The 27,025-nt window shown below is 44.8% G+C and overlaps 1 protein-coding gene across 1 annotated transcript in view; it reads right to left on the reverse strand.

The window, feature by feature from the left end:
* Positions 1–18,041: 18,041 nt before the first annotated feature.
* CENPO (centromere protein O) overlaps positions 18,042–27,025 on the reverse strand; it is a 136,390-nt gene continuing 127,406 nt past the window's right edge. Inside the window, exon 7 of the mRNA XM_077485703.1 lies at positions 18,042–18,446. Coding sequence (XP_077341829.1) covers positions 18,439–18,446 — 8 coding nt within the window. The 3' untranslated portion in view covers positions 18,042–18,438. The remainder of the gene's footprint in view (positions 18,447–27,025) is intronic.

The raw sequence follows: 27,025 nt of genomic DNA on the forward strand, positions 1-27,025 counted from the left end.
GGGGGAGATGTGGATATTACAGTGAGGGAGATGTGGATATTACAGGGGGGGGAGATGTGGATATTACAGTGAGGGAGATGTGGATATTACAGCGGGGGGAGATATGTGGACATTACAGGGGGGGAGATGTGGACATTACAGGGGGGGAGATGTGGACATTACAGTGGGGGGAGATGTGGATATTACAGTGAGGGAGATGTGGATATTACAGGGGGGGAGATGTGGATATTACAGTGAGGGAGATGTGGATATTACAGGGGGGAGAGAGATGTGGACATTACAGGGGGGGGAGATGTGGACATTACAGTGGGGTAGATGTGGATATTACAGTGAGGGAGATGTGGATATTACAGTGGGGGGAGATGTGGATATTACAGTGGGGGAGATGTGGATATTACAGTAAGGAAGATGTGGACATTACAGGGGGGGGAGAGATGTGGACATTACAGGGGGGGGGGGGATGTGGACATTACAGTGGCGGGAGATGTGGACATTACAGTGGGGGAGATGTGGATATTACAGTGGGGGAGATGTGGATATTACAGTGGGGGAGATGTGGATATTACAGTGGGGGGAGATGTGAACATTACAGTGGGGGGAGATGTGAACATTACAGTGGGGGGAGATGTGGACATTACAGTGGAGGAGATGACGTGGATATTACAGTGGGGGAGATGTGGGCATTACAGTGGGGGGAGATGTGGATATTACAGGTGGGGAGATGTGGATATTACAGTGAGGGAGATGTGGATATTACAGTGGGGGAGATGTGGATATTACAGTGAGGGAGATGTGGATATTACAGTGGGGGAGATGTGGATATTACAGTAAGGAAGATGTGGACATTACAGGGGGGGGAGAGATGTGGACATTACAGTGGGGGGAGATGTGGATATTACAGTGAGAGAGATGTGGATATTACAGTGAGGGAGATGTGGATATTACAGTGAGGGAGATGTGGATATTACAGTGGGGGAGATGTGGATATTACAGTAAGGAAGATGTGGACATTACAGGGGGGGGGGGAGCTGTGGACATTACAGTGGGGGGAGATGTGGATATTACAGTGAGGGAGATGTGGATATTACAGTGGGGGGAGATGTGGATATTACAGTGGGGGAGATGTGGATATTACAGTAAGGAAGATGTGGACATTACAGGGGGGGGAGAGATGTGGACATTACAGGGGGGGAGATGTGGACATTACAGTGGTGGGAGATGTGGACATTACAGTGGGGGAGATGTGGATATTACAGTGGGGGAGATGTGGATATTACAGTGGGGGGAGATGTGGACATTACAGTGGAGGAGATGACGTGGATATTACAGTGGGGGAGATGTGGGCATTACAGTGGGGGGAGATGTGGATATTACAGGTGGGGAGATGTGGACATTACAGTGGGGGGAGATGTGGATATTACAGTGAGGGAGATGTGGATATTACAGTGAGGGAGATGTGGATATTACAGGGGGGGGAGAGCTGTGGACATTACAGTGGGGGGAGATGTGGATATTACAGTGAGGGAGATGTGGATATTACAGGGGGGGAGATGTGGATATTACAGTAAGGGAGATGTGAATATTACAGTGAGAGAGATGTGGATATTACAGGGGGGGGGAGAGCTGTGGACATTACAGTGGGGGGAGATGTGGATATTACAGTGAGGGAGATGTGGATATTACAGGGGGGGAGATGTGGATATTACAGTGAGGGAGATGTGGATATTACAGGGGGGGGGAGAGATGTGGGCATTACAGGGGGGGAGATGTGGACATTACAGTGGTGGGAGATGTGGATATTACAGTGGGGTAGATGTGGATATTACAGTGAGGGAGATGTGGATATTACAGTGGGGGAGATGTGGACATTACAGTGAGGGAGATGTGGATATTACAGTGGGGGAGATGTGGATATTACAGTAAGGAAGATGTGGACATTACAGGGGGGGGAGAGATGTGGACATTACGGGGGGGGAGATGTGGACATTACAGTGGTGGGAGATGTGGACATTACAGTGGGGGAGATGTGGATATTACAGTGGGGGAGATGTGGATATTACAGTGGGGGAGATATGGATATTACAGTGGGGGGAGATGTGGACATTACGGTGGAGGAGATGACGTGGATACTACAGTGGGGGAGATGTGGGCATTACAGTGGGGGGAGATGTGGACATTACAGTGGGGGAGATGACGTGGATATTACAGTGGGGGAGATGTGGGCATTACAGTGGGAGGAGATGTGGACATTACAGTGGAGGAGATGACGTGGATATTACAGTGGGGGAGATGTGGGCATTACAGTGGGGGGAGATGTGAACATTACAGTGGGGGAGATGTGGATATTACAGTAGGGGAGATGACGTGGATATTACAGTGGGGGAGATGATGTGGATATTACAGTGGGGGAGATGACAACATTACAGTTATAATTAATTGAAATTAGTCAATTAATCGATTAAAAAAAAAGAACAGTAAGACCAACCTATGATCACGTTTAACGGATGTAAGTCTCAACGCCTGCATGAAGCTTGACCGCACCACATATCAACCAGACTACATCAGCCTACATCAGACTACATCGGCACAACCATGCAGCACCAGAAGTCTCATTAAGGGTAAGAAGTACTTTATTCATCATTGGTTAGCAACAGCATAACAACGTTATTAAAAGAATTCAGAGGTCATGTCATGTTCGGCAACTTTGCCATATTTCTTTGTTCTGTGATTTATCTCTTAATAAAGAGCACCTGATTGTTTAATTCAGAGACTTATTCTACTTTAAAAGTGTTGGTCTTACATAAAATGCACACATTTACTTGTATTTCGTTTTAAACATATTGTATGTCTCTCACAAAATTACATTTTAAAATATGTGGTGTTCATGGCTCTCTCAGCCAAAAAGGTTCCCTACCCCTGGTATATATGCACAGATACAGTCTATAACAAGACATCCACAAAGTAATTTTCTTTAACAACATTGTAACACTTTTAATCTAAATAAAACAAGAAATGACAAACAGAAAAATATAAAAGGAACACTGTGGTCAAGATTGTATTTCCTATGTGACAAAAATAGTTCGATTTGCCAAATGCATTTTTAAAGATATTCTAAAGGACCGCAAGAAAAATAAAATGGATGGGGGAGGGTTTAAGAAAACAAGTCATATTTTTCAATAATAATAAGCATAAATCTTATAAAAGCACATTAAATCTTAAACTGGAGTGTTCCCCTTCTCGTCTTGGCATCTCACTAATCCCAGTGGCATGCTTACACTAATTAAAAACATTTTTTTCAAATGAAATCCCATAAATATCTGGAGGAATGGTAATACATGGACTGGGTTTCAGTGTACACAAAGCCTAAGTGTTAGAATATTATTAAAATGATTTTCTCTCACAAAGCGGCCTCACAGAATCCAGGGGAATCGCGGGGCCCAGTTACTTTTTACAGCGATAATGGGGCATTTCAGAATGACACATCCAATGAATGTGACGTGAAATATCAACTGGCCAGTCCTGGATATTCAAGAGCTATTTAGTCAAATGTTCACATTCAGTTTGGAAATATGTATAAAGCAATATTACAAGTATAAGTTTTAGGTTCACCCAAAATGGCTGTTTCAGAGCTAGATGGACACCAACCTGCCCTTTGTCAAACTGAGCGATGGCCAAAACCCCTGCTGCATTCATGTTACATTATTGTTTCTAATGCAACCCTTGTTATTTCTTTGTGTATTTGTGTTTTTGGGGGACTGACCAGGATGTCTTCAACACACAGTCAGTGTGTGTATGCGTGTATATTATTATTATTATTATTCAGGATTTATATAGCGCCAACAGTTTGCGCAGCGCTTTACAATATGAGGGCAGACAGTACACTTACAATAAAAATCAATACAGGAGGGATCAGAGGGCCCTGCTCGTTAGAGCTTACAATCTAGAAGGTATACAAATATCTGCATGTTCTGATTAGGGATGAGCTTCGTGTTCGAGTCGAACATATGTTCGACTCGAACATCGGCTGTTCGCCCGTTCAGCGAATTACGAAACTTATGGGCCGTTCGCGCCAAATTCGTGTGGCGCTCACGGCCCACAATGCACTGCGATGGCGCAGTGCATTGCTGGCTCATGATTGGCCAAGCATGCACTGTGACCCCGCATGCTTGGCCAATCACAGCGCCGGCAGCAAGGAGAGCCATGATTGGCCACAGGCAGGATGCCTGTGGCCAATCATAGCTCAGGCTGTGTAGTACACGCCCCACACTATATAAGGCCGCCAGCGCAGCGGCCTTGTGTAGTGTGTTGGCGTCTGAAGCAGTTAGTGGGTGTTCTGTGTACCTTCAACACAGTATACACCGATCGTTATCGGCCGATTTTTCAATCTTGCTCTTCTGTAGTGGTTGTTGTCTGCGTGCCCTGACCGCAGTATACACCGCTATATTCACCTCACCTATATAGCTAGCGATATATCTATCTTTTATAATAGAGCTTGCAGTCAGTGTTAGGAGCTTGTGCGTGCTGTCTGCGTGCTCTGTACCCAGTACACACCGCTATATCCACCTACATAGCTCTTCTCTATTTGAGCCATCTGCCATCTGCAGGAGTTATTGGAAGTTGTGTGTGCCTCCAGCACAGCACAGTATACATCTGTATTTACCCTTTATTGCTGGTGTTCTATAATAAAGGCATCTGCAGGAGTTAGTGGGTGTTGTGTGCCTCCAGCACAATATACACCTATATATACCCTTTATTGCTGTTCTCTAATAGAGCCATCTGCAGGGCTTAGTGGGTGTTGTGTGCCTCCAGTACAGTATACCCCTTTATCTACCCTTTATTGCTGGTGTTCTATAATAAAGGCATCTGCAGGAGTTAGTGGGTGTTGTGTGCCTCCAGCACAATATACACCTGTATCTACCCTTTATTGCTGTTCTCTAATAGAGCCATCTGCAGGGCTTAGTGGGTGTTGTGTGCCTCCAGTGCAGTATACCCCTTTATCTACCCTTTATTGCTGGTGTTCTATAATAAAGGCATCTGCAGGAGTTAGTGGGTGTTGTGTGCCTCCAGCACAATATACACTACCCAATTGCTGTTTTACCCAACTCCCTTCAGGCCATTACCATGTCTGGAAGGCAAGCAAGGAGAGGCAGACAGGCGCGAGCCGATAAAAGAGGGCAAGCAGGCTCTGTGTCTAGAGACAACAGTGCTGGTCGTGGATGCGGTGCATCGTCATCAGCACGTGGCCATGGGACACGCTTGTCCTTCTTTTCGGCAGCTGGACATGTTGAGCCTCAACATGCCAATGACTTGGTAGAGTGGATGACCAAGCCCTCTTCATCCTCCTCATCCTCTCTCACCCAGTCTTAGGGTACTAGCAAAGCAGCTGCCAACGCATCGTCTTCCCTCGTCTCAATGTCATCATCAGTGACTCCTTCCCTAGACCCACCACGTCCTCCTGAGGAGTCTCCTGAACTCTTTGAGCACAGTGTTGGCTACATGCTCCAGGAGGATGCCCAGTGTTTTGTAGGCTCTGATGATGACACTCAGCTAGAGGAAGGCAGTAGCGTGAATGCAGAGAGAGGGGATGCTCAAGAAGGACAGCAATCTGGCAGTCATGTTCCACAAGTTGCAGCATACTGCCAGGTTTGCTACAGCGATGAAGAGGGAGGGGATGATGAGGGCACTGACTCCACGTGGGTGCCTGGTAGGAGAGAGGAGGAGGAGGAAGAGGAGGAGGAGGCACATGTCCAACGAGGCAGGATGCCCTCCGGGAGCCAGCTTAGGGGCAGCACACCGACTGAATCACACCGCAGAGCTCCGCCTGTGCAGGGCGCTGCCTCTGCGCGTTATTCCAAAAGTTCTTTGGTGTGGGCCTTTTTTGAGACGAGTGCATCAGATCGCACCGCTGCTATTTGCAACATATGTCTCAAGCGTATCTCGCGTGGCCAAAACATCAGCCGCTTGGGCACCACATGCTTGACCAGACATATGTTGACCTGCCATGCAGCTCGTTGGCAAGCGTACCTCAAAGACCCACACCAAAGAACAAAGCGGACCTCTCCTTGCTCCTCATCAGCTGGCATCTCCAACCCCACTAGACCTTCAGTCCTCTCTGAAACCTGCTCTGAGAGGAATGAAGGTGTAGAATTAGGTGTGTCACAGCCAAGTGCTTCCGGGCACTCTGCTAGCAGTACACCCACATCCGATTATAGCAGGCAAATGTCCCTGCCCCAGCTGCTGGACCGGCGAAAGAAGTTCACTCCCAGCCATCCACATGCCCAGCGGTTGAATGCTAGCTTGGCTAAATTGCTAGCACTTCAACTGCTGCCTTTTCAGTTGGTAGACTCGGCCCCCTTCCGTGAGTTTGTACAATGTGCGGTTCCTCAGTGGCAGGTCCCCAAACGCCACTTTTTCTCACGGAAGGCGATTCCGGCTCTCTACCGGCATGTGGAAGGCAATGTCCTTGCCTCGCTGGACAGGGCGGTCAGCGGTAAGGTGCATATTACCACTGACTCATGGTCCAGCGGGCATGGACAGGGACGTTACCTGTCTTTCATGGCCCATTGGGTCACTCTTCTGGAAGCTGGGAAGGATGCAGGACAAGGTGCAGTAGTGTTGGAGGTTGTTCCGCCACCACGCCTCCAAAATGCTACTATTGGTTGTGACACACCTCTCTCCTCCACCCCCTCCTCTTCTTCTTCCTCCATGGCCTCTTTCAGTGCTCTGTCCTCAGAACCAGCGGTGCTCCGTAGGCGTTCCAGGGGCTACGCAAGTACGCAGGCAAAACGATGCCATGCCGTGCTGGCGCTGGTTTGTTTGGGGGACAGGAGCCACACTGGGGCGGATGTTTTGTCAGCTCTGCAGGGGCAGGCTGAGAGGTGGTTGACGCCACGCCAGCTTAAGCCAGGAATGGTGGTTTGCGACAATGGCACCAACCTCCTCTCCGCCCTCCGACAGGGACAACTGACCCATGTGCCCTGTGTAGCTCACGTCCTTAACCTGGTGGTGCAGCGGTTCTTGGGCAGGTACCCGGGCTTACAGGATGTCCTGAAGCAGGCCCGGAAAGTCTGTGTGCATTTCCGCCAATCATTTAATGCCTGTGCTCGGCTGGCTGAGCTCCAAAAGGAGTTGAACCTGCCCAAGAACCGCCTTATATGTGACATGCCCACCAGGTGGAACTCAATGTTGGCCATGCTGCAGCGGCTGCACACGCAGCAGAGGGCCATCAATGAGTACCTGTGCGACTACGGCACCAGGACAGGGTCAGGGGAGCTTGGTTTTTTCTTACCACGCCAGTGGGGCATGATCAGGGATGCATGAACTGTCCTGTCACCGTTTGAGGAGGCCACAAGGATGGTGAACAGTGACAGTGCATGCATCAGTGACACTGTACCTCTTGTCCACCTCTTGGAGCATACGCTGCGTGGAATAATGGACAGGGCACTTGAGGCAGAACAGAGGCAGGAAGAGGAGGACTTCCTTGCCTCTCAAGGCCCCCTTTATCCAGACAGTGTTCCTGCTGTGCCACCCATCACACAGGAAGAGGATGAGGAGGAGGAAGAGGAAGAGGAAGAGGAGGATGATTGTGTCAGTATGGAGGTGGAGGCTGGCACTTAGCATCAGCAGCAGCAGCAGCAGTCTTGTAGGGATGATTTACAGTCCCAAGAAACCCGTGGACTTGTACGTGGCTGGGAGGAGGTAGCTGCGGATCATGTTGTCCTTAGTGACCCAGAGGACTCCGGACCGAATGCCTCAGCTAACCTACGCTGCATGGCCTCCCTGATCCTGCAAAGCCTGCGGAAGGATCCTCGTATTCTTCGGATCAAGGAGAGGGACCATTACTGGCTGGCCACTCTCCTTGATCCACGGTACAAGGGTAAGGTTGCCAACCTTATCTTGCCATCGCAGAGGGAGCAGAGGATGAGACATCTCCGGGAGGCCTTGCAGAAAGGTCTGTGCAACGCGTTCCCAGAGACTGGGAGGTTACAAACTCCTGGTCCTGGAAAACGTGTTGCTGAGGCATCGGTCAGAAGGAGCGGTGGAGAAGGTGGCCGTCTGACTGATGCTTTCAGACAATTTTTTAGTCCGCAGCCCCAAGGTATGATCGGTTCCAGCAACCATCGCCAGCGTCTGATTTACATGGTGCAGGAATACCTAGGGGCAAGGTCAGACTTGGACACCTTTCCCACCAAAAATCCTCTGGCTTACTGGGTCTTGAGGATGGATCACTGGCCAGAGCTTGCACAGTATGCAATTGAGCTACTGGCCTGTCCTGCATCCAGCGTTCTTTCGGAATGCACCTTCAGTGCCGCTGGTGGCTTTGTTACCGATCACAGGGTGCGCCTGTCCACCGAATCAGTTGATCGACTGACCTTCATCAAGATGAATCAGTCTTGGATAACCCACAGCTACCAAGCACCTGAAGCTGATGTAACCGAATAATTTTTTTGGAAATATCACATCCCTTCAAGACTGCCTATGCTGATGCTGAGTGACTGTCCTGTTATGTTGAGTGTTACATAGTTACATAGTTAGTCAGGTTGAAAAAAGACACAAGTCCATCCAGTTCAACCAAAAAAAAAATATATATATATATATATAATAAATATCATACCAACCCATATACCCAATTCTATACCCACAGTTGATCCAGAGGAAGGCAAAAAACCCCAGCAGAGCATGATCCAATTTGCTAAAGCAGGGGAAAAAATTCCTTCCTGATCCCCCGAGAGGCAATCGGATTTTCCCCGGATCAACTTTACCTATACATTTTAGTACCCAGTTATATTACGTACACTTAGGAAATAATCCAGGCCTTTCTTAAAGCAATCAACTGAGCTGGCCATAACCACCTCTGCAGGGAGTCTATTCCACATTTTCACATCTCTTACTGTGAAGAAACCTTTCCGTATTTGGAGATGAAATCTCTTCTCCTCTAGATGTAAAGAGTGCCCCCTTGTCCTCTTTGTTGACTGTAAAGTGAATAACTCGCCACCAAGTTCCCTATATGGACCCCTTATATATTTGTACATGTTGATCAAATCCCCCCTTAATCTCCTCTTATCAAGAGTGAATAAATTCAGTTCCACTAATCTTTCCTCATAGCTGAGTTCCTCAATGCCTCTTATCAGTTTTTTGCTCTTCTCTGCACTTTCTCCAGTTCCCCGATATCCTTTTTGAGAACTGGTGCCCAAAACTGAACGGCATATTCCAGATGAGGTCTTACTTATGATTTGAACAGGGGCAAAATGATATCTCTCTCTCTCTCTGGAGTACATACCTCTCTTAATACAGGAAAGGACTTTGCTCGCTTTGGAAACCGCAGCTTGGCATTGCATGCTATTATTGAGTTTATGATCTACCAAAACCCCCAGATCCCTCTCCACTAAGGATTCCCCCAGTTGTACTCCCCCTAGCATGTATGATGCATGCACATTCTTAGTCCCCAAGTGCATAACTTTACATTTCTCAACATTAAACCTCATCTGCCACATAGTCGCCCAATTAGACAGAGCATTGAGGTCGGCTTGTAAATTGGTGACATCCTGTAAGGACGTTATTGCACTGTATAGCTTGGTGTCATCTGTAAAGACGGAAATGTTACTTTTGATCCCAGACCCAATATCATTTATAAAGATATTAAAAAGCAAGGGTCCCAGCACTGAACCTTGGGGTACACCACTGATAACCTTAGACCATTCAGAGTAAGAATCATTAACCACTACTCTCTGAATTCTGTCTTTTAGCCAGTTTTCTATCCATCTACAAACTGATGTTTCCAAACCTGTAGACTTTACCTTACACATGAGCCGTGTGTGCGGAACTGTATCAAACGCTTTTGCAAAATCCAAATATATCACGTCCACCGCCACCCCTCTGTCCAAGGTTTTACTTACCACCTCATAAAAAGAAATCAGGTTTGTCTGACAACTTTGTCTGACAATCCATGCTGTCTGTTGCTCAAAATATTTTTTTCCTGCAAGAACTCGTCTATGTGGTCTTTTATTAATCCCTCCAGTATCTTCCCAACTATAGAAGTTAAACTAACGGGTCTATAATTACTTGGTAAAGACTTTGTTCCCTTTTTAAATATAGGCACCACATAGGCCCTGCGCCAATCCAGTGGTACTATTCCTGTCATTAATGAGTCCCTAAAAATTAGATACAATGGCTTTGAAATTACAGAGCTCAATTCTTTTAGGATCCGTGGGTGGATGCCATCAGGTCCAGGTGCTTTATCCACCTTTATTCTGTCCAAATATTTCTGGACCATATCACTTATGAGCCATTGTGGATTTGGGGCTGCGTCAATACCACCCCCATTATGGACATGAGCTCCCCCATGCTCCTTTGTATACACAGAGCTGAAGAAAGTATTTAATAAGTTAGCCTTCTCTTTGTCCCCAGTCACCCACTCCAGATTATTTTGCAAACGGCCTACATGCTCAGACTTAACCTTTTTACTATTAATATATTTGAAGAATTTTTGGGGGTTTGTCCTACTGTCTTTTGCAATCTGTCTTTCATTTTGAATTTTTGCATCCTTGATTTCCTTTTTACATATTCTGTTATATTCCTTGTAACCTCTTGTCTATCTTCTTCCCCCTCCGCTGATATGTTGGAAGAACATTTCTGGTTCTGGGTGATGCCATCAGCCCAATTTTTCTGCCCCTGTTTAACAGGGGCGTTTAATTACAATTTTTAATGCAATGCTTTGCAGCAGGGCTAATTCCTGCAATAAAACTAGAGTATATGGGAGAGGTTGCAGTGTGGTGGCACCAGCACCAGTGCCTAAGGCCCAATTTTTCTACCCCTGTTTAACAGGGGCGTTTAATTACAATTTTTGATGCAATGCTTTGCAGCAGAGCTAATTCCTGCAATAAAACTAGAGTATATGGGAGAGGTTGCAGTGTGGTGGCACCAGCACCAGTGACTAAGGCCCAATTTTTCTGCCCCTGTTTAACAGGGGCGTTTAATTACAATTTTTGATGCAATGCTTTGCAGCAGGGCTAATTCTTGCAATAAAACTAGAGTATATGGGAGAGGTTTCAGTGTCGTGGCACCAGCACCAGTGCCTAAGGCCCAATTTTTCTGCCCCTGTTTAACAGGGGCGTTTAATTACAATTTTTGATGCAATGCTTTGCAGTAGGGCTAATTTCTGCAATAAAACTAGAGTATATGGGAGAGGTTGCAGTGTCGTGGCACCAGCACCAGTGCCTAAGGCCCAATTTTTCTGCCCCTGTTTAACAGGGGCGTTTAATTACAATTTTTGATGCAATGCTTTGCAGCAGGGCTAATTCTTGCAATAAAACTAGAGTATATGGGAGAGGTTTCAGTGTCGTGGCACCAGCACCAGTGCCTAAGGCCCAATTTTTCTGCCCCTGTTTAACAGGGGTGTTTAATTACAATTTTTGATGCAATGCTTTGCAGTAGGGCTAATTTCTGCAATAAAACTAGAGTATATGGGAGAGGTTGCAGTGTCGTGGCACCAGCACCAGTGCCCACCCAGAGTAACTGTGAGGACTTATAGTGTTGTGGCACCAGCACCACAACCACCAAAGGTCAATTTTTCTACCACTGTTCAACAATGGCATGTAATTACAATTCTTGTTATAATCGTTCACAGCAGGGCACTCCAGCGCCCTCCAAGAGTCACTTTGAGGGCTTACAATGTTGTGGCAAAACCAACACCTTGTTCCGCCATTTCTGCAGAGCATATAGGGCAGGCCCCTACTTTCAAACATCCAACTTACAAACATCTCCTACTTGCAAACGGAAGGAGACAACAGCAAGTGAGATGAAAAAAGATGGACGACAAAACAAATTATACAGGGGTGATAACCCTTCCCTATGTTTTCCAAAAAGCTTAAAAATAGTTTTTTTGACTGGAGCTACACTTTAAAAATGTACAGTTGAAAATTACAAACAGATTTAACTTAACACAACAAACCTACACAGTCCCTGTCTTGTTTGCACCGCCTGTATACTGCTGTTCTGAGTATATAGGGCCTGGGGGCCACACGCATTTCCTTTTTTTAATATGGGTACAGGGTTCCCCTTAACCACTTGCCGACCGCCGCACGACAATGTACGTCGACAGAATGGCACGGGGAGGCATATGGGCGTACATGTACGTCCCTGCCTTCCCACGGGTGTGGGTTATTTTTTTATAGTTTCAGGGCACCCGCCATTTATTACCTAATAAAGGTTTAACCCCCTGATCACCCGGCGGGTGTCATTTGTGACTGTAATAACTGTTAGGGCAGTTAGGGTTAGCCCCCTTTAGTTCTAAGGTACCCCCCTAACCCCCCCAATAAAGGTTTAACCCCGTGATCACCCCCCGTCGCCAGTGTCACTAAGGCTGGGTTCACATTGCAGCGGTCTATGAGAACGGATGTGATTCACACCGCAGTGCAGTGCAAATCACATCCGATCTCTGTGCGATTCGAGTTCAGCCATACTGAATTCGCACCGCACCCGCCGCAAATTCGCACGGGACCCTTTTTTTGGTCCGCAGCAGAATCGGATCGCATGGGTGTTCACACCATGCGATCCGAGTTTGCAGATCGCACTGCGATATGCGAACTGATCTGGGGGTGTCATTAACATTTCACTGACACTCCCAGCAGTTCGCATAGGGCAGTGTGAACTGCCGCCGGGAGGCATGCGATGCGGGAACCCGCCGCGGATTCGTGGCGTTCCCGCATCGCTCCAGTGTGAACCCAGCCTAATAAGCGATCGTTTTTCTGATCGCTGTATTAGTGTCACAGGTGACGCTAGTTAGGCAGGTAGGTATTTAGGTTCGCCGCAGCTTTTTATAGCGCCAGGGACCCCTATATACTACCGCATAAAGCCCCCTGATTGCCCCCTAGTTAACCCTTTCACCAGTGATCACCATATAACTGTTACAGGTGACGCTGGTTGGTTAGTTATTTTTTTATAGTTTCAGGGCACCCGCCATTTATTACCTAATAAAGGTTTAACCCCCTGATCACCCGGCGGGTGTCATTTGTGACTGTAATAACTGTTAGGGCAGTTAGGGTTAGCCCCCTTTAGTTCTAAGGTACCCCCCTAACCCCCCCAATAAAGGTTTAACTCCGTGATCACCCCCCGTCGCCAGTGTCACTAAGGCTGGGTTCACATTGCAGCGGTTTATGAGAACGGATGTGATTCGCACCGCACTGCAGTGCAAATCACATCCGATCTCTGTGCGATTCGAGTTCAGCCATACAGATAGTATGGCTGAATTCGCGTCGCACCCGCCGCACCCGCCGCAAACTCGCACGGGACCCTTTTTTGGTCCGCAGCAGAATCGGATCGCATGGGTGTTCACACCATGCGATCCGAGTTTGCAGATCGCACTGCGATATGCGAACTGATCTGGGGGTGTCATTAACATTTCACTGACACTCCCAGCAGTTCGCATAGGGCAGTGTGAACTGCCGCCGGGAGGCATGCGATGCGGGAACCCGCCGCGGATTCGTGGCGTTCCTGCATCGCTCCAGTGTGAACCCAGCCTAATAAGCGATCGTTTTTCTGATCGCTGTATTAGTGTCACAGGTGACGCTAGTTAGGCAGGTAGGTATTTAGGTTCGCCGCAGCTTTTTATAGCGCCAGGGACCCCCATATACTACCGCATAAAGCCCCCTGATTGCCCCCTAGTTAACCCTTTCACCAGTGATCACCATATAACTGTTACAGGTGACGCTGGTTGGTTAGTTATTTTTTTATAGTTTCAGGGCACCCACCGTTTATTACCTAGTCTCACTAGTGTACCCCTAAATTTAGGGGTGTCTATTTTCCAAAATGGGGTCATTTGGGGGGGGTTGTGCCATCTTGGCATTTTATGGCCTTCAAAACTGTAACGCCCTTAGAAAGCCTGAAGGCGGTGCTTGGTTTTCGGGGCCCCGTACGCGGCTAGGCTCCCAAAAAGTCCCACATATGTGGTATCCCCGTACTCAGGAGAAGCAGCAGAATTTATTTTGGGTTGTCATTTCACATATGCCCATGGCATGCGTGAGCAATATATCATTTAGTGACAACTTTGTGAAAAAAAAAATAAAAAAAAAAAGTTTGTAATTTTCCCGCAACTTGTGGCAAAATATAAAATATTCCATGGACTCAACATGCCTCTCAGCAAATAGCTTGGGGTGTCTACTTTCTAAAATGGGGTCATTTGTGGGGGTTTTGTGCCATCTTGGCATTTTATGGCCTTCAAAACTGTAATAGGTAGTGAGGAGTGAAGTCAAATATTTACGCCCTTAGAAAACCTGAAGGCGGTTCTTGGCTTTCGGGGCCCCGTACGCGGCTAGGCTCCCAAAAAATCCCACACATGTGGTATCCCCGTACTTAGGAGAAGCAGCAGAATTTATTTTGGGGTGTCATTTCACATATGCCCATGGCATGTGTGAGCAATATATCATTTAGTGACAACTTTGTGAAAAAAAAATTAAAAAAAATTAAAGTTTGTAATTTTCCCGCAACTTGTGGCAAAATATAAAATATTCCATGGACTCAACATGCCTCTCAGCAAATAGCTTGGGGTATCTACTTTCTAAAATGGGGTCATTTGTGGGGGTTTTGTGCCATCTTGGCATTTTATGGCCTTCAAAACTGTAATAGGTAGTGAGAAGTGAAATCAAAAATTTACGCCCTTAGAAAGCCTGAAGGCGGTGCTTGGTTTTCGGGGCCCCGTACGCGGCTAGGCTCCCAAAAAGTCCCACATATGTGGTATCCCCGTACTCAGGAGAAGCAGCAGAATTTATTTTGGGGTGTCATTTCACATATGCCCATGGCATGTGTGAGCAATATATCATTTAGTGACAACTTTGTGAAAAAAAAAAAAAAAAGTTTGTAATTTTCCCGCAACTTGTGGCAAAATATAAAATATTCCATGGACTCAACATGCCTCTCAGCAAATAGCTTGGGGTGTCTACTTTCTAAAATGGGGTCATTTGTGGGGGTTTTGTGCCATCTTGGCATTTTATGGCCTTCAAAACTGTAATAGGTAGTGAGGAGTGAAGTCAAATATTTACGCCCTTAGAAAACCTGAAGGCGGTTCTTGGCTTTCGGGGCCCCGTACGCGGCTAGGCTCCCAAAAAATCCCACACATGTGGTATCCCCGTACTCAGGAAAAGCAGCAGAATTTATTTTGGGGTGTCATTTCACATATGCCCATGGCATGTGTGAGCAATATATCATTTAGTGACAACTTTGTGAAAAAAAAATTAAAAAAAATTAAAGTTTGTAATTTTCCCGCAACTTGTGGCAAAATATAAAATATTCCATGGACTCAACATGCCTCTCAGCAAATAGCTTGGGGTGTCTACTTTCTAAAATGGGGTCATTTGTGGGGGTTTTGTGCCATCTTGGCATTTTATGGCCTTCAAAACTGTAATAGGTAGTGAGAAGTGAAATCAAAAATTTACGCCCTTAGAAAGCCTGAAGTCGGTGCTTGGTTTTCGGGGCCCCGTACGCGGCTAGGCTCCCAAAAAGTCCCACATATGTGGTATCCCCGTACTCAGGAGAAGCAGCAGAATTTATTTTGGGGTGTCATTTCACATATGCCCATGGCATGTGTGAGCAATATATCATTTAGTGACAACTTTGTGTAAAAAAAAAAAAAAAACATTTTTTTTTTGTCATTATTCAATCGCTTGAGGCAAAAAAATTAAATATTCAATGGGCTCAACATGCCACTTATCAATTTCCTTAGGGGGTCTACTTTCCAAAATGGGGTCATTTGGGGGGGGTTTTGTACTGCCCTGCCATTTTAGCACCTCAAGAAATGAGATAGGCAGTCGTAAACTAAAAGCTGCGTAAATTCCAGAAAACGTACCTTAGTTTGTAGATGTGACAACTTTTGTGCAAACCAATAAATATACAGTTATTGACTTTTTTTTTACCAAAGACATGTGGCTGAATACATTTTGGCCTAAATGTATGACTAAAATTGAGTTTATTGGATTTTTCTAATAACAAAAAGTAGAAAATATCATTTTTTTTCAAAATTTGCGGTCTTTTTACGTTTATATCGCAAAAAATAAAAATCGCAGAGGCAATCAAATACCATCAAAAGAAAGCTCTATTTGTGGGAAGAAAAGGACGCAAATTTTGTTTGGCTACAACATTGCATGACCGCGCAATTACCAGTTAAAGCAGCGCAGTGCCAAATTGTAAAAAGACCTCTGGTCATTGACCAGCAAAATGGTCCGATCTGAAAGTGGTTAATATGCATACAAGACCCAAAGGGGCTGATAATGGGCAGGGAGGGCTACCCATGCCATTTTTCTCAATGATTTTCAACCATATTGCAAGAACCAGATATAACATTAAAACCGCAAGCAGTTTTAAATGATGTTATTTCCGTTTAATGTCATTTTGTGCAGGGACTGTTCTAAACACGGGAAACACGTGGCACTTCACAGGCATACTACAGACACCCCCTAGGCACGATATTTAAAGGAATATTTCACCTTTTTTTTCACTTTAATCGTCTTTAAAATCAGTGCTCCCGCCAAAACGGCCATTTTTAAAAACATTTTAGGCATTGACCCATGTCTCCTGGGGCAGGAGCCAGGTCCCCAAACCCTTTTTAGGACAGTATCTTGCATATTAGCCGTTAAAATTAGCACTTTTAATTTCGAACGTTCGAGTCCCATAGACTTCAATGGGGTTCTAAAGTTCGTACGAATTTGGGGTCCGTTCGAAAGTTCTGGTGCGAACCAAACTGGGGGGTGTTCGGCTCATCCCTAGTTCTGATTGTCTGAATGTTGTGTTTGCTTGGGATATTATTATTATTATACAAGATTTATATAGCGCCAAAAGTTTATGCAGCGCTTTACAATGTATAGGGGGGACAATACACTTACAATACAATAATATACAAGAGGGTTAAGAGGGCCCTGCTCAGAAGAACTTAAAATCTAATAAGGTCAGAAAAAAAGTAATTGATGGAAGTGAAAGGAGATTAGTTGGAGGTGTGATAGGCTTCCCTGAAGTCATGAGTTTTCAGGGATTGCCTGAAGGCAGCCAGAGTAGGAGATAGCTGGACAGATTGAGGTAGAGAGTTCCAGAGGGTGGAAGAAGCTCTGGAGAAGTCCTGGAGACAAGCATCATATGAACTTGATAGAAGAAGGTCCTGAGTGGAGCGGAGAGGATGGTTTGGGTGATATTTGGAGATAAGATTGGTGATGTACCTTGGGGCAGATTTGTGAATGGCTTTGTATGTTGAAGTTAGTACGATATTTTGAATTTGATTTGCTGGGTGATTGGGAGCCAGTGTAGGGATTGGTGGAGAGGGTTGCAGACACTGAGTGGTTGGTAAGGTAGATGAGTCTGGCAGCAGCATTCATGATAGACTGAAGAGGGGGAAGCCTATGGAGAGGTAGACCTATGAGGAGGGAGTTGCAATAGTCAAGGCAAGAGATAACGAGGGAGTGGATGAGTAGCTTGGTGGTTTCATTAGTTAAACCTGTAGCTTCCTACAGGTTCTCAGAGTTTCCTAGTGCACCCCAAACACATGCTGGTAGGGTAATTGGCTCCTGTCTAAATTGACCCAAGTATGTGTGTGCAGATGTAAACTATGCACATGTGTTATCACATGTATGTTGGGACTCCGTCACACCAGACCCAAGCTGTGCAATTGGGGGGGTTAAGGAAAAACCTGGCAACCTACCTCGTAAACATTTGCAAAGATAATTCTATAGAGAAGAGCTTTGAAATGTATTAGACTGTGGCCAAAGAGCTGGGCCATTGAATCACCAAGAGTCCGATACGACTGAATGGATATATTCACGCATATGTAAATATGTGTATATACAAGGACGGTACCGAAAGTACAGGTCATTCAAATTTTACATTTTGGTAGAGTTAAGCCTAGTACACACCAGTCATTTTTTTTATTGTTCAGCCCATGCATCTTTCCATCGTTAGAACAGCGATATCCCCTGATATGCTATTGTGTTCTGAGTGCCCCCCCCCCCCCCCCCTGCAAGAACACTCACGCCAGCCCTTTTTCGGTCATGCTCCTTCAACAGAAGCCAGCCGGACAGCCGGCTTCTGTCAGACTGACTCTAGTACACACGGGCCGGACGGTTTCTATTGAACTGTGTGTACTAGCCTTAACTCTTCCTCTATACAAAGATACTACTCAACATATTCTTCATCACAAGTGATGAATTTGCGCCATTGTTGAACCCAACTCTCAAATCCTTTTTTAACACATTCAGGTTTGCACAGTTGTTGCAGTTGATAATCTCTCACTGCATGGCTTGTCTTCGATGCTGATTTTCCCTTCTTTACACTTCTTTATCCATCTGTGCACATTACTCTTGTCAATGGTGTAAATATTCTGTAGCCTTCTATGGATGTTGGACAGCCTGCATTCCTCCTTAGTCAAGAGCTCAATGACAGCACTTTACTTCTGCTTGGAATTCATTATTTATCTGTAATGAAAAAATAATTAGAGTTATTATAAAGGGAGAGTAATGCCGCGTGCACACGACCATACTTTCCGGCAGACTAGGTCTGAAGGGATTAGTCCATCGCACAATCCGATTGTGTGTGGGTTAGTCCGATCATTAAAAAAAAAAAAAATCCGACAGACCTAGAAATAGAACATGTTTCAAATCTATCCGACGGACTCAATTTCCGACGGGCTAAAATCGGGAAAACCATTTGTCTGTGTGCTGGTCCAACAGACCAAATACGAAGCAAGGGAAGCTATTGGCTCTTGAACTTCCTTGTTTAGTCCCGTTTACGTCATCACGTTCAAAATGAACGGACTTACGGACTAAGTCTGTTCGTGTGTGGCCAAGTCCGTTCGTTCTGAAAGTCCGTCGGAAATCCGCCAAAAGTCCGTTGGGAAGACCGTCGGACCTAGTCTGCTGGAAAGTCCGGTCTTGTGTACACGGCATTACTCTACCAACATGTGAAGTTTGAACGACCTATGCAAGTTATTAAAAAAGGTATGCCCACTTTTTCATTACTCAGCTTTCACTCAGCCAATCCAGGCTCTCGAAAGATCCCAACTTTAATGTCAGGATCCACCCAGATGCCTGATTGGCAGCTGGCTCAGCATCTCATAGTGGTGCTGAGAGCCTGAGCAAACCACTCCCACCCCCTCCACAGCCCGGTGCTCCAGTGAGCCCTGGAGGGGCAGGTCAGAGTGCCAGTGACTGATAATCACCGCTCTCTGCTTACTGGAGACCAAGCACTATGTGATCAGCGGTCTTTGATCTCTCAGTTAGAGGTGGCGGGGGACAGATGCAGAATCGGATCAATCCTGTATTTAACTAGGTGAATAGGAATGTTTATTTTTTCATATCCATCAATTCTCTTCTAATAGGTATGGCCTGGTGTGGTCCAGGAGCTGATATAAAAGGTATCCTTCAAGGTGCAACAAAGCTATATGGGAAAATTACTGCTATATGGGAAAAATTGATAATATATGCACAAAATAAAAAATTTTGTTTACGTTTAGATAGAGGTTAAAAATCCCTGTCCGAGGCTTTTTTTAGAGGGATTTCTCATCACTCCCTGTCCTGTTCACCAGAGAAGAGGTGATAGAAACTCTTCAACAGCAGCACAGATAGAAGTATATTAAAAGTATTACTGTTGCAGATTTTCCTAGTGTATATTAAAAGTATCCCTGTTGCAGATTTTCCTTCAATTCTTATCCAGTAAAACCATTGTCATCTGGAAGAAAGTGAGGAAAAACCTGTCTAATAGAGCCCTGGATACCAATAAAAAAGACAGGGGGTCTAACTCTTCCCCACTCTATCCCCAAACAAATATTTTTGACGTGCTCTTACTGTACCTTCATGTGTTTGTTCTTTTTTTTAGCTATTTTATTTTTTTACAGTCCAATATTTACCTGAAACCTGAAAAAAAGGAAAAAAAGCAAAGAGAAAGGGGCATAAAGGAGGCAATTTCTAGTTGCATCTGTCATTAATATTCTTATCGACTCGTCTCACCACACTGCAGCTAATTAACGTCCCCAGAAAGCTTTATGGATGGGGTGTTTCTTCCAATTCAAAATGCCTTTAATGTTCTTTTTTCCGGTACATTTTATGAATTCATATATTATTGGACATTTTGTGATTTTTCCCATGGCTGTGTCTAGGGACCGTGCAATTAGAAACTCGAAATCGGAGTGCGGATGAGTGGTGAAAATATTTGATGAGCAAAATTTTCAAATAAAAGTAGAAGGCAGTAAATCAGAGCGCCAGGGTTCCCTGTGCAGAGTGTACTTTAATATATTCCCTAGATGATAGAGGTAAAGTGTGCCATGATGGCTCCTTTCTAGAGCTAGATGCAAAGATGGAGCTGTATGTCACTGCAAGTCAGGCCTCACCTTAGTAATTGTCATGCGACTCGGGAGGAAATGAACTGGGGTGTCCTGCAGAGGTCACGTTTTCAGCCCTTCCAGAGGCCTCATACAAAGGTCCCAGAACAGTAAGCCAGGCTGAAACGGTTCTGTAGAGACCAAAGAGCAAATACTGCCACATATCACCAAAAAAAAGAAGCTTTAAAAGGGAATTTGATTATGGGTGTGGAGGACTTCAGCCATTAAAGGTACTGAATGTATTCGGAAAAGAAGCCCTACAAGGGTAATACACCGGTTCACACTAAAGCAGATTTTTTATAAGATAACTACAAAGGCTAGCATTTCTGACTTCTCCTTCTGCTTGGCTTTCAAGCTGATTCAACAGCTTCAATACTGGCTGTCTACCAGTTTTATTTCACTTCCAGCATTAGAAAAATACAATAAGCATTTCCAGCATTAAATAATTTGGCCAGCCTTGTCCACATCAAGAAACATAACACATGAAATAAATCTTATGTCTGGTTGTAACCACACAAATACAATTCCTTTTTTTTTATTGATCTTATGTCCAGAGCCACACAAAAATAGTGGTTTTTACTTGCCACAGCTGCCTCCACACAGTGTCTACAAAGCAACATGCCCCGACTTCTTCAAGGTTTCTTGATATATTCAGCAAAAGACCCTTTTGATGGTAACTCTAAAAAAGAGCAGTCACGGCAGATGCCTAGTAGCCCTGTTTACTCCAGTAAATAGGAACCCATGGCACACTATTCTATTCTAGCCAGACTGGATAGCCAGATTGGATTTCCTATAGCATTTAGCAGACATAACAGTGTAGACACCACCCATGATTCTCCAAGTGCATTTCTCACAACAAAAATGAGAACACACTGGAAGACCTTACGTCTACAACAGAGTATTTTCTTCTGAACTTGATATTAGCAACAAACCAGAAAGAACATCTGCATAGAAAGTGCCATGTAAACTAGCAGTTTCTTTCCTGTCCATGAAAGGCTATCCTACTAGCTAGAAAGTTTGGGAGCACAGTTTTTAAGACATTCATTTTACTACAGGCACACATCACATGGCTAGGCAACCTCATTAAAGACTAGTCGAACTCTGCATTAGCAAGAGAACTAGCTCCATTATAAATTTTTGCAATGAATTTATACCTCGTTGACCGCCTCAACCTTCATGGACCAGGACTACCTCCCCAATAATCTGGCCTTAAACCCATGACCTACTCCTGTATTAGTGAAGGGGGGTCCCTCACTCTCTTATCGTGCATGCTTAGTCGTCTTTGACTCAACTCCTCATTTTGGCACTTTGGGAGTTATGCACGCTGATGCACATATAAACTAGAAGATTGCTCATTACCACAGCAATGGTAACTATCTCCTAGTTTATGCCACAAAATACCAGGCAGTGACACATGACAAAAACACAGAGAAGGAAGACATCTTCCTGTGGTCCTTGCTCTGCCACCCCACCTGGAGATGAACCAAAGGCAGGTAAGCTCACAAAATTCCAAACACTCATTTTCATGAAGACAATGCATGTACCCCTTTAATTTTTTGTGTAATTGTGGTTTTCTTTTAAAATAAATATAGTTTTACAGCTACATTTACATTTATTCCATCCTGACAAACAGAAAAAACAGCAAAAGAAGAATCCAAATTACAACCTTCCCTTCCTCCCAAATCATACATTTCAGCTGTAACTGTCAGCTTTAAAATATTTCAGTGCACGATGGCGGCAAAATACTTTCCAGTAATAAAAATATATAGAGGATGGAAATTAGAACGTTATCGTTGTGCGCTCTTGGCGTGGATGTGAATAGTTGTGTGTGTGCCATGTTTCTTTCATTCTTCTCCCTTTTTCATGTTTGTGTTGGATGTATGTGCACAGAAAGGCATTCTGCTTAAAGAGCAGCGTTTCCTCTTGCGTTTGGCAAGGACAGCCAAGAAGCCAGGCTTTGAGCCTTATCAGTGAAGGAATCAGCTTCAGACTTTGGAGTTCATAAGAAAAATGATGCTTTATCTAATATAGCACCCACCGTATAATGAAGGAGATTAATTGAATGGAGCATATGGTCTCTCTGCCTTATACAGACTTAATCAATAGGACAGAGATTAAAGTCGAATAGTAGTCTTTTCAAACCACCCACCCTTTGTCTACTCCCACGCACTCACTCAATAAAGAAATATATATATAATATATATATGTGTGCACAGTATCTCACAAAAGTAAGTACACCCCTCACATTTTTGTAACTATTTTATTCTATCTTTTCATGTGACAACACTGAAGAAATTACACTTTGCTACAATGTAAAGTAGTGAGTGTACAGCTTGTATAACAGTGTAAATTTGCTGTCCCCTCAATAACTCAACACACAGCCATTAATGTCTAAACCACTGGCAATAAAAGTGAGTACACCCCTAAGGAAAAATTTCCAAATTGGGCTCAAAGTGTCAATATTTTGTGTGACCACCATTATTTTGCAGCACTACCTTAACCCTCTTGGGCATGGAGTTCACCAGAGCTTCACAGGTTGCCACTGAAGTCCTCTTCCACTCCTCCATGAGGATATCACGGAGCTGGTGGATGTTAGAGACCTTGCGTTCCTCCACCTTCTGTTTGAGGATGCTCCACAGATGGCCAGCTGCTTTAGGCATCAGACTGGCTGCATTATACTCCCCTTATTAGACGGAATTGGCGGTTTATGGGGAGATACTGCATTACAGGTCTCTATTGGACGGATAGCCAGCTACCCCACACTGCCCAATAGCAGATCAAAGAATCAAATCTGGGGTTTCTTATACTAGGTTCAACATATGTGGTTGGGACACACCCTTTGTGCACTGCTTGTAGACCGAGTCTATGGCACTCCCCTGACATCATGCACTGGTATACGGATCTGAAGGAAAAATCTAAATTTTTTCCCCAATTTTATCATGTTGGATGCCTCCTGAATATTGATGTACAACAATATACGATGAGGCTATATACTACACTATCATTCCCTGAAGAAGAGGTTTTACTTTTTAATTACCTTGAAACGCATCAGGCTTTCTTGGTTTCAATTTCATTACTCCGGATCTACTAGTGTGGTGTCACGATTCCTATTGTGTTTGTATATATAGCTGTGTTTTCTTGTGCATCATGAGCTTGTAGTCGTGCATCCATATATTTTTTTATTGTTTCACACCTTTTAATTTTTCTAATAAAATTTATACTTTGATATAATTTTCTTGAAGACTCCTGCCTTTTAAAGTCCCACAAAGAGGAAAAATTGGTCTATTCTACAGTTTATTAGGGATGTGGGCAGGTGGTCTTCTTCCAGTCGATTTTTGGCACTCCTAGTATTAATACACAGATGGTCAATAGGGTTTAGGTCTGGAGACATGCTTGGTCAGTCCATCACCTTTACCCTCAGCTTCTTTAGCAAGGCAGTGGTCATCTTGGAGGTGTGTTTGGGGTCGTAATATTGGAATACTGCCCTGAGGCCCAGTCTCTGAAGGGAGGGAATCATGCTTTACTTCAGTATGTCACATTACATGTTGGCATTCATGGTTCCCTCAATGAACTGTAGCTTCCCAGTGTCGGCAGCACTCATGGAAGCCCAGACACTCCCACCACCATGCTTGACTGTATGCAAGACACACTACTTTACATTGTAGCAAAGTGTAATTTCTTCAGTGTTGTCATATGAAAATATAGAATAAAATATTTACAAAAATGTGAGGGGGGTACTCACTTTTGTGAGATATATGCACACATACATACATACATACACACACACATACATACAGGGAGTGTGGGGGTGGGCCACTGTACATGCTTCTAGGGATATTGCCCCGAGTGCAATTCATGAAAAAGTATGTAGAATATGAAGTAGACAGTAGGTGCACTCAACCAGACTTGAATACAAAATTAAAAGCTGAAACTAAACAATAAGGGCTAAGGGTAAGTGGTACTTTTGCCATCATTGATCATGTTCCGGTTCCACTAAGAGGAGGTGACCGACATAAGACTATAAGACTATTATAAAGGAAGTGTTGGTGGATCTTTAATTTTGATGCCCTAGCACCAAGCAGCATGAATGAACAGTTGGGCTTAAATTGTTTTCTGGGACTTTCGCCCATGGTGGACATGATGGGTGGTTTCCTTTTTATCCATTAACATTGATCCACCGAGGATTCCATTGTATTCCATGGCAACAGACTTCTATGGGCACTCTACTTATGTCTACATATCCCATTAACGGTATATTACTTATTATAGGACTCCATCACCTAAAACTTGGGGTCATGATGGGATATGAAATTGACTAGGGGTTCCCTCTTTTGTCCCACTTACCCTCATCCCTAATTGAAGAAAAAGATTTGGGGGTACTTATTTCAGATGATTGCAAAATGAGCAAACAATCATATTTTTGAATGTGATTTTTCTGCAATTTATCAAATGTTCACTCAACATGTTTGCACTATAATATCACTCACAGCAATTTATATTTTATATAGATCTATGCGAGACAAAAAAGTTAACAAAAAAATAAATGGGCACTGATGGGCACTAATAGGCAGCATTAATGGGCACCAATAGGCTTCATTGATGAGCACTGATAGGTGGCACTGATGGGTATTGAGCACTGATAGGCAGCACTGATGGCCACTGATTGGCCTCACTGATGAGGAGGCACTGAGAGGCGACATTGATGGCCACTGGCAGACTGCACTGATGAAGAGGCACTGATAGGCAACAATGATAAGCACTGATAGGTGGAACTGATGGGCACTGATAGGCAGCATTGATGAGCACCAATAGGCAGCACTGATCAGCTGCACTGGTAGGCGGCATTGATGAGCAATGATTGGTGGCACTAATAGGCGACATTGATGAGCACTGATAGGCAACACTCATAGGCTGCACTGGTGGGCACTGACAGGCAGCATTGATAAGCACTGATAGGTGGCACTGACAGGCAGCATTAATGAGCATTGATAGGCTGCACTGATGGGAGACACTAATGGGCACTGAGAGGTGGGATTTATTAGCACTGATAGGTGGTACTGATGGGCACTGATAGGCAGCATTGATGGGCATTGATATGCTGCACTGATAGGCTACATTGGTAAGCACTGATAGGCGGCACTGATGGGCATTGAGCACTGATAGGCAGCATTGATGGCCATTGATTGGCCTCACTGATGAGGAGGCACTGATAGACGGCATTGATGGCCACTGATAGGCTACACTGATGAGGAGGCACTGATAGGCAACAATGATGAGCACTGATAGGCGGGACTGATGGGCACTGATAGGCGGCATTGATGGGCACTGATAGCCAGCACTGATCAGCTGCACTGGTAGGCGGCATTGATGAGCAATGATTGGTGGCACTAATAGGCAGCATTGATGAGCACTGATAGGCAACATTTATTAGCACTGATAGGTGGCACTGATAGGCAGAATTGATGAGCACTGATAGGCTGCACTGCTAGGAGACTCTAATGGACACTGAAAGGTGGGATTGATGAGCATTGATAGGTGGCACTGATGGGCAATTATAGGCAGCATTGATGGGCACTGATAGGTGGCACTGATGGGCATTGAGCACTGATAGGCAGCATTGATGGCCACTAATAGACTGCACTGATGAGGAAACACTGATAGGTGGCACTGATGAGCACTGATGGGCACTGATAGGCACTGACATGTTGCACTGATGGGCACTGATATGCTGCATTGATGAGCACTGATAGGCAACACGGATGGGCATTGAGCACTGATAGACAGCATTGATGGGCACCGATAGGCAGCACTGATAAGATGCACTGGAAGGCAGCATTGATAAGCAATGATAGGTGGCACTGATGAGCACTGATAGGAGGCACTAATGTGCACTAATGGGTGGGATTGATGAGCAATGATAGGAGGCAATAATGGGCACTGATAGGTGGGATTGATGAGCACTGATAGGAGGCACTGATAGGTGAGATTGATGGTGACTGATATGCAGCACTGATAAGCTGCACTGGTAGGCGGCATTGGTGAGCAATGATAGGCAGCACTTATAGGCTGCATTAAGGTGAAAAAATGTGAAGGTTTACAACCCCTTTAAAGTTCATAGTTAGTAAGGTGTGAGTATCTACAATTGTCCCTATCCCTGTACATTGCACACTCACATTGGTCCCTACCCTCAAGGAGCCCACAATCCAAGGTCCCCATTCACGTACTAGGGCCAATTTTGGACAGAAGCCAAATAACCTACATGCATGTCTTTGGAGTGTGGGAGGAAACCAGAGTACCCGGAGGAAACCCACGCAGGCACAGGGAGAACATGCAAACTCCAGGCAGGTAGTGTCGTGGTTGGGATTTGAACCAGTGACCCTTTTTACTGCTAGGTGAGAGTGCTAAACCACTACACCACTGTGCCACCCTAAATGCCCTAAAATTGTCCCTTTGAGCATTGTACTGAGAGATCCAGTTGAATATTTTATATTTACCATTTAATTTACAGGCAGCAGATATAGCTCTTCCACTTTCTCAACTTAAAGACTCCTTTGCAGCAAATGTTCCATAAAGTCATGAAAAATTAGGATTAGCATGGCAGCCACACAACTGTCACTTTCAGAAAGAAGGGGAAGAACAGCGGCACACGATTTTCTCTTATGCTAGGTTACATTCAGC

The sequence above is a fragment of the Lithobates pipiens genome, unplaced genomic scaffold, assembly GCF_037356315.1.
Source record: "Lithobates pipiens isolate NorthernLeopardFrog02 unplaced genomic scaffold, aLitPip1_a1.2 Scaffold_18, whole genome shotgun sequence".
Lineage (NCBI taxonomy): Eukaryota > Metazoa > Chordata > Amphibia > Anura > Ranidae > Lithobates > Lithobates pipiens.